This window comes from Musa acuminata, chromosome BXJ1-1, assembly GCF_036884655.1.
Source record: "Musa acuminata AAA Group cultivar baxijiao chromosome BXJ1-1, Cavendish_Baxijiao_AAA, whole genome shotgun sequence".
NCBI classification, from domain to species: Eukaryota; Viridiplantae; Streptophyta; class Magnoliopsida; order Zingiberales; family Musaceae; genus Musa; species Musa acuminata.
Window position 1 is genome coordinate 33200318 of NC_088327.1, and position 7879 is coordinate 33208196.

The 7879-nt window shown below is 44.1% G+C and overlaps 1 protein-coding gene across 1 annotated transcript; it reads right to left on the bottom strand.

Annotated features, from left to right (window-relative positions):
- Nucleotides 1-385: 385 nt before the first annotated feature.
- On the bottom strand, nt 386-3483 carry LOC103973910 (laccase-3). The gene is made up of 5 exons (XM_009388583.3): nt 3301-3483; nt 3067-3218; nt 2718-2962; nt 1743-1871; nt 386-1612 (listed from the first exon to the last, which is right to left on the bottom strand). The coding sequence occupies exons 1-5, from the start codon at nt 3412-3414 to the stop codon at nt 534-536; spliced, it is 1719 nt and encodes a 572-aa protein (XP_009386858.2). The 5' UTR covers nt 3415-3483; the 3' UTR covers nt 386-533.
- Between the last annotated feature and the right edge of the window lie 4396 nt (nt 3484-7879).

Here is a 7879-nt window from a genome sequence, read left to right on the forward strand (position 1 = left end):
CAAAAGACTCACTTAAAGAAATATTGGAAAATATATTTTTCCAATTAGAATTTCTTTTCCACTCAACCTTAGATGGAAATGATTCTTGATTTGGACAATGTGAAGTCTCTTTTCTTTTTTTTGTTTTGCTTGAGTTTGATAATTTTTATGAGGAAATTTGGTGGGTGACCCATAAATCTATCTTTTCTTTTTATATGTCTCTGTTCTTCATTTACTTTGTCCTTGAAGCTATTTATTTCTTGCTTCATTTTTAAGACCACTGATCCTGTTCTTTAACCAGCCTTCTTAAAACTCGGTAGCTTCTCATATATTTTCCATCTTTCCTTCTAATGCACACAGAATAGACTGGATATAATTATTTGCTGCATTTATAGAGCATCTTGAATGATTTAAAGTTAATGAATTCCCAATAATATGTATTTTTCTGGGAGTACAGGATCAAGAACAGGGAAAGGGAAACAAACATGCATGAAATATCTGTGAGACTAGCAAATGAAAGGCTCCCAACTCCAAAATTCTAAAGGAATGCTCACTCAGCATGCAGGCAGGTCGACGGGAGGCGCCTCCAGTGACTGCAGCTCTCCAACTCCATCGTCCACCAGGAACGCCATGGCCAGTCCCCAGGTGATGTGAACGTCCAAGTGGCAGTGCATGAGCCAGACCCCCGGATTGTCGGCGACGAACCGGATGACGGCCCAGCCGTTCACCGGCACGCCGACGGTGTTCCTCATCGGGGGGTCGACCAGGTTGAACCTGGCGTTGTCCTTCGCCGCGTTGAAGTTGCCAAACCCCTCCGCCAGGATGTAGAAGTCGTAGCCATGGATGTGGATGGGGTGGTTCTCGGCGGCGAAGATGTTGGTGCCTTGCAGCACCAGCTGAACTACCGAGCCGTACTTCAACTTGTACACCTTGGTGGCCGCAACCGGCTGCCATAGGCTACGACTGACGTTTTGGGCTGTGTAGTCGAACTGCACTGGCGGCACCGCTGGGAAGTCGGTGGTGAAGACGCCGGGCACGCGTTGGTAATGGGCCTGGAGAATGGAGTAGGTGTCGGGCAACACGAAGGAGACGTTGTTGATGCTGGCCGCCATGCGAGTGTTGTTCGGCCCCCCGCACGTCTTCCCTGGAGGGCAACCGAACAAACCCAGGCCGACGGTGAAGAAGAGGTTCTCGTCGACGGGACCGGGAATGTCGACGGTGGAGAGGCTCCTGAGGCCGGCGGAGAAGGCGGAGGCTGCGCCGGTGTCGTTGTAGGCCGGGAGGGCGGGGAACACGGGCGGAACACCTTGTCCTGGTTCCGAGCAGCCGCAGTCGTATTCGAGGATGGCGGTGGTCGTGGTGTTGTCGAAGGCCACGCCTTGCGCGCTCGCATAAGCCCGAGCGGCGATGTAGTAGCGGGACGCCGGCTGGTCCATGGTGACGAGCACATCGGTGGTCTGGCCCGGGCCGAGCATGAGCACCGAAGTGGTGAAGGGCTTGGTGTAGGACGCGTCGGCAGAGACGACGGTCATCTTGTGGTTGGCGATCGCGACGAAGAGCTCGGTGTTCAGCGCCGCGTTGATGAACCGGAGGAGATTGGTCTCTCCGGCCTTCACCGGAATCATTGTTGTGTCTGCAGATGGTGTTGCAGGAGGCGCAAGCACGGGAGGAGTCACCGACGCATACAGGATCAAACTTGGAACAACAGGATCCAGATAGTGATGTGGGTGGTGGTGGTGGGAAGGGAGAAGACAAGCACACACCTTTGTTGGAGCAATTGTAGAGGTCACCGGGCTGGCCATTGATGGTGAATGCGTCGGAGATGTTGGGAGCTGCTCCGGTCCGTGTTGCTTCTCGCACGACGTCGATCGGATTCCGATCCCACCATTCACCTGGAGAAGAGCCACGATTTTAAGTACGACTTCAGCTACTGCAGAGTCTCAAGTCAAAACACGTGCTTGTGAACGGCCGCCCCACGGTTTGTATAACATGTCATGACTTAAGTTGTGAGATAAGGTGTTTCCCTGACAGGATTCTTCTCGTGGCAAGTACCAAATATGCTCATACACTCGGAATCACTTTTGTATATTTATAAATGGATATACTTTATTTTTATGTCACTAATATGGTTCATGAGAAATGGAAAGATAATAGCTTCATAACACTTATATAGACCATAGGCTGTCAAATGATGTGGTTCCCCAACCGGTGATGATTGTAATGATAGACCGTCCTTTCTTTGCCCTGGAAAAAGGCGAGTGACATTTTTTGCTGCGAAAATATACCTTTAGAGTGAAAGTTTACAAGCGGCCCTAATAATACACATAGTCATGCATCATTAGTTTTTGTACCTAATAATAATACTAGATTTGCTGGAAGTAGCAACATAGCTACATGCACACCTATTGAGGCACCCTATTGAACTGGGGTGCATCATGGACTAGTGTTTTCCACACCTCTTCGGATCATTTTTCTCTTCTAAGGTGCGGCAAAGCCATCATGCACATCATTCTTTTGCCACCATCCACGATAATTGCAGCAGTATGAACTTGACGGTGCTCTTTAGATTGGAATTGCAAGTGAAAAATGAAGTGTTAAACTGGTCAACACAAGAGTGTCTTGAACTGTGTTGAGAGTGAGAGCTGTGCTCTCCGGTTCTCATTTCAACTCTCGAGTTTAGCTGACCCACCACGGGGGGAGAGAGAGAGAGAGAGAGAGAGAGAGAGGTGTGTGCGTACCAAGGATGACAGGGACTTCTCTTTTGGGCTTGGTGAACGGGTAGGAGGAGTTCTCCTTGGGGAGGATGATGAGAGCTCCGTAGACGGTGGCCCTGAGCCATGAGCTGTGCGCGTGCCACCACAGCGTTCCCTCTTGCCCCTCGATCGTGAACCGGTACGTGTAGCTGCCGCCCGGCCTGATCGGGCACTGCGTCACGAACTCCGGTCCGTCGGCCCACGCCGTCCTCATCTGCCGCACGCCGTGCCTTGAACAGACACCCAACACCCAACCCTCCGTCGCTTAAATGCTTACAGCCGACAGTTTCTTTGCAGGAAGAAGCATGCATGGATGCACAGACTTCGTACGTACCAGTGGAGCGTGACGTTGTATCTCGCTCGGTTGACAACGTTGATCACCAGCGTGTCCCCGTTCTTCACCTCTATGGTCGGCCCCGGGAACTGCCCGTTCACCGTGATGATGTTGTGGGCCTTGCACAGCCTCTTCACCGGCGTGGCCTGCACCTGCACCAACAGGTTCCAAGACATGCAGTCGTAGCGAGCCAAGAGAAGCATGCACTATGATTCAAGATGGAAGATGACGTACCACGAAGTCATGATACTGGACTTCCGCGTCGATGTGGCGGAAGAGAAGAGAGAACAACCCTAACAGAAAAGGAAGCATCCAGGAGGGCACAGCAATGTGTGAGCAAGACTCCATTGCCGAACTCAGTCCCGACGCTTGAAAGCTTTGAGGTGGTAATGGAACAGAAAGGGAATAAAAGGGGCCGTCTTATATAGAGGCTCAAAATGCAGGCAGGCTACATGAGTGTGATGAGATGGCTTTATAGTTGGCAGATTAGGTTTTGATTTGTGCTGGCTTTTCTAGTTGAACATATTAGTATATTGTGTGGTCAAAATCTCCTTGTTCAACCCTGTAGCAGTTGGTGCACCCACTTTGCTAGCCTTACTGTTGGATATAGTAATTGCTCAAATGCTTGTTTCACAAGTTTTCCATACGATGCACCATCATGATGATGGCCTTAACCTTTTGCATATATCATGTGTCAATACTCTCCGTATAAAATTGGTTCACTCGATGAGATCCACACATCGGCTTGACCATGGAATCCAACCACTGGTTGTCTTTTGACATTGTCAGGTACACAATGGTGAAAAGCTTCGTATTCATACTTCATACGGGCTCACCTTCTTGGAAGAGCCGCTTTGGTCGTGAGGTTTGGTTACGGTGGGTGGACAAGGTGCAACTTTTGGCTCAGTCGATCTCATCTGACATCTCTCTACATGTAGAAAGATGAAGGCATCAAAAGTCCACGTCCAGGCTTCATTTCCACACCCTCCTCCTCCTCCCATTAGGCTGTTGCTTCAGGAAGAAGGTAGAGTGAGGGTGAAACATACGGACACGACTCATCTCGGCTTCTTGTTGTCTGAGTTCCATTTGCTTCTCTTCAAACCTCGATGCCTTTCAGTCCAGTCACCGTGGTTTCTTATCACATATAGAAAAGGGGATACGGCTTTATGTATCTTAATCTTTAATCTAGTCATGAGAGAGAAACTCGAGCTTATCTTTTGGTTAATCAGAAGAAAATGTCAACAGGTTCTGCAATGACGCGAAGATGAACGAGTAGAGCGTTGGCTTTCTTACTGCATCGAGACAGCCTCTGCTATGCGATCGATGGTGTTTCCTTACAAGGAAGACTTCAATCACTAGACTATGCGATGAATTATTGAGCTATTGCACTAGATAACCTAACACTAAAAATGTTAGGGCTGATGATCAAACTTGTGCAGTAGCAATGGCAGCCTTCCGATTCAAGGAACTGACAACACTGTAATGAGCCATTTTGTCAAAGCAATAAGCCAGCGAACAACCACCATCAAATCTTGAACCCGAAGATAATAGGCAGCAAAAAAGGACAGGACAGTCTTTGGTGGGACGAGAATCATTTTAGGTGGCATTTGACACTTCGACGTTCTGAATTATAGATCGTTGCTATCGACATTTGACGCATACGTCTGTCTGCAACTGAAACGAGGAAACGAGAAAGCTAACGAGCATTTCTACCAACAAGCAGATGGTGACGCTACGGCAAACAGCACTGATCCCTGGATCAGCCAATGGAAGCATCATTTCGAGCTCCCAACCACCATTCAGCCTTAGCTTAGAATTTGGTTCACTGCATCCGCTTCTCATGCAGTAATAAGAGTTTATTGGTCCGACAGTCAACAAACACCCGAGGATTAAATCTCAGGAGGACGAAAGGAAACAGATAATGTTGCTTGGAAAAAATAGATTATGGCCGGAGCATGACAAATTGTTGGTGGAGTTAGGAGGAGATGGTGAGAATTGTATCATTCGGCAGCAAGGAATACAGAATGAATATTCAAGTACTTGCAGACTTGAAGCTACTATGTTGTTTTGTAATGCTCGAGTATTTGTTCACTCAGAATAGTCAACTTCATGTGTAAATTACTTAATGAAACAGAGTCATCACTAGAATCAATCTGGATGTGATAGGCTAGTGATAGATATATTATTATGACAAGTAAGAATCCAATAGAACAATGATCCAAATACACCCTGTCCAATGAAACTTGTGTTGCAGCACATCAAGCTGAAGGAATTATTTGACATGCATCTCTCACATAAAATTCATGGAGGGATGTTTGGCACAGCATCACGTCCTTCCCATGTCGTAAAACTGGATGGCCACTTCATGCGGATGTATTATCCAACTAATTTAATCATAATACACAGTAGCTCACAGAATTCCAGCCATCACACATGGAAATATGACGAGTTGTTGATCGAGTTTGGAAGAGTAGGCAAGAAACAGTGGTGAGGATGACTCCAATTTCATATTACTTTGACAACAACTAAACTTCATTTTATATGCATGATTACATATGCATAGTGATTATAGTCACAGCTGGGCCTGTTGGGAAAGCACACATATTTTGTCAAGGCTTCCAATTCATGGATTTTTCTTGTAATCCTCTGTCTTCTTTTCTTCGAGGGAAAAAAGACACACATAATTGAGTTGATGAGCTCGAACAGCTCTCACCTGCTACGACTGGGAAATATTCCTGAAGCTCATTGCCAACAATCATTCAACGACGACTAGCAAGAGATGTAGCAAAGACTGTAACTTTCTACAAAAGCTCATGAGTCCGTCTTTGATATCATTTTAGATACAAAGTACCTTACCTTTCGGGACAGATTCAACTGCCAATCATCTCCTCTAAGGGAGTAAATCGATTTGCAGTGAAATACCAATGTATCTGAAAGAGAAGTCAAATCTCGAAAGGCATCAAATGTACAACAGAAAGTCTCAGCAGCCCTTTTGTTATTCCGAAAGAAGTGAATCTCTAAAAGCATGCCCAAAAGAAGTGTCAAGAGTTAATAAAGGAAGTGTTTTAGAAAGTTATCCTGCATGAACAAAAGTTCCCACTTGACCTGCATGGAAAATGTGACTGTCAGCATAACACAAGTAGTATAGATAGAATAAAGCAGTATCCAAGTCATTATTGACAACATAGTTTCCAATCAAGTGAGGCCCCAAAAATTGGCTTTGCTTCTTTCATGATAACTGCAAAGTGAACATACAACTACTGTCTTAAATGGTAAAGCAGCAGGAGAAGGATTTGCCCTCTGACAGCTATTTTCTTCATGTTTATCCAAGCAGAACAGAAACAACTCAATTCTTGTGTGGAAAGATATCATCCATGGAGTTATCTCAAAAGTAAACAAATTATCTAATCCCTTTGGACTTGATCGGATCTGACAGATTGGACAAAATGGAAATTAACAACCTTTCTACTCTCTCTCTCTCTCTCCCTATATATTTATATATATAAAATTATCCCTTCTTCACCTCATCTGTTCTTCTCATTCCACCATCAGCAAGATAATAGAGCTTTTAATGTCGGCTGTTCCTAATCGCGTCATGTCCCATCTCAACCTCATCGTTGGTTGTCTGCCTCTCCATGTGATTCCTCGTCCCTTCACAGTCCCATCATCAGTATCGTCTGTTGTTGTCCTCAAAGCTCGACAACAAAATTAAATACGCATTTATCATATTTTTATTTTTATTCTCCAATATTTTTTCTTCAAAAACAACCAAAAAAAAAAAAAGAATAATGCTGATTTCTTAGTAAGGCTGCATTTGTAATTATATTCTAACATTGACCTTTGACTTCTCTGTCTCTATTTTATATCAGTCTCCCCCTCCAATTTATTTCACCATTCTATCTTCAGTAACCTCCATCTGTTGATTAAAATCTGTCACATTCAGCCATAAAAAAAAAATAAAAAATGAAGATTTGACTCAAAGCAAAGCCCTTCACATTGATTAAGATGTCGAACACCTTGTTTGTGAGCATACCTGCCATATCTTTACGTAATCTTTATACTCATCATTTGTCTTCTAAATTTGCCACATACAAACATCTACATGTTCTTACAAGAAGGGGTCAGATCACAGCAACCAAGAGTGGATGACACATCCTCTACTGTGGTCTTGGATCTTGTTGGCACTCAAGTTTCAGTTTCATTTGCTTGATTGGATCTTGTCAAAGCTGAAGCCAACCATGATTAGGACTCTAAATATTTGTCGAAGATATAATATTATATTTGAATTAATTTAAGATGAAATTTTCTTTGGATAGGATTAGAGGATTAGTCAAATCGGCTTTCATACGGGAATTTTGTTAGAATTTGTTTGTGGTTGATTTTATTCTTTATCACTTCGTGAATCAGATTATAAATGATTGTGGCATATAAAATTATGATACTATATTTTATTATAAAATAAATATTTATGTGTAAAATAAAGAACGAAAGAGATTAAGAAAATAACCACATATTTACTAGGGATGGAATGAGTCACATATATAATAAGTTTGATATATGTTAATTCTGATCCATTTGATTAAGGCTCATAATCGATTTTAACATGCCATTAGAGCTAAACGAGTGAGTAAAAAAAATAAATGATATAAAGAGATAAAGACCACCAACTCGGTACACTCTCCTGACTCGTCAGTGATGCTCTTCATGTCTGTCTCCTAGTGTGTCATGAAGTTCACATCGGAGGTTTCAAAATGATGGAGGGAAGTCAATTCTCTCCAAGTGATTTCGTTTGATGACCTAATATCCTACATCC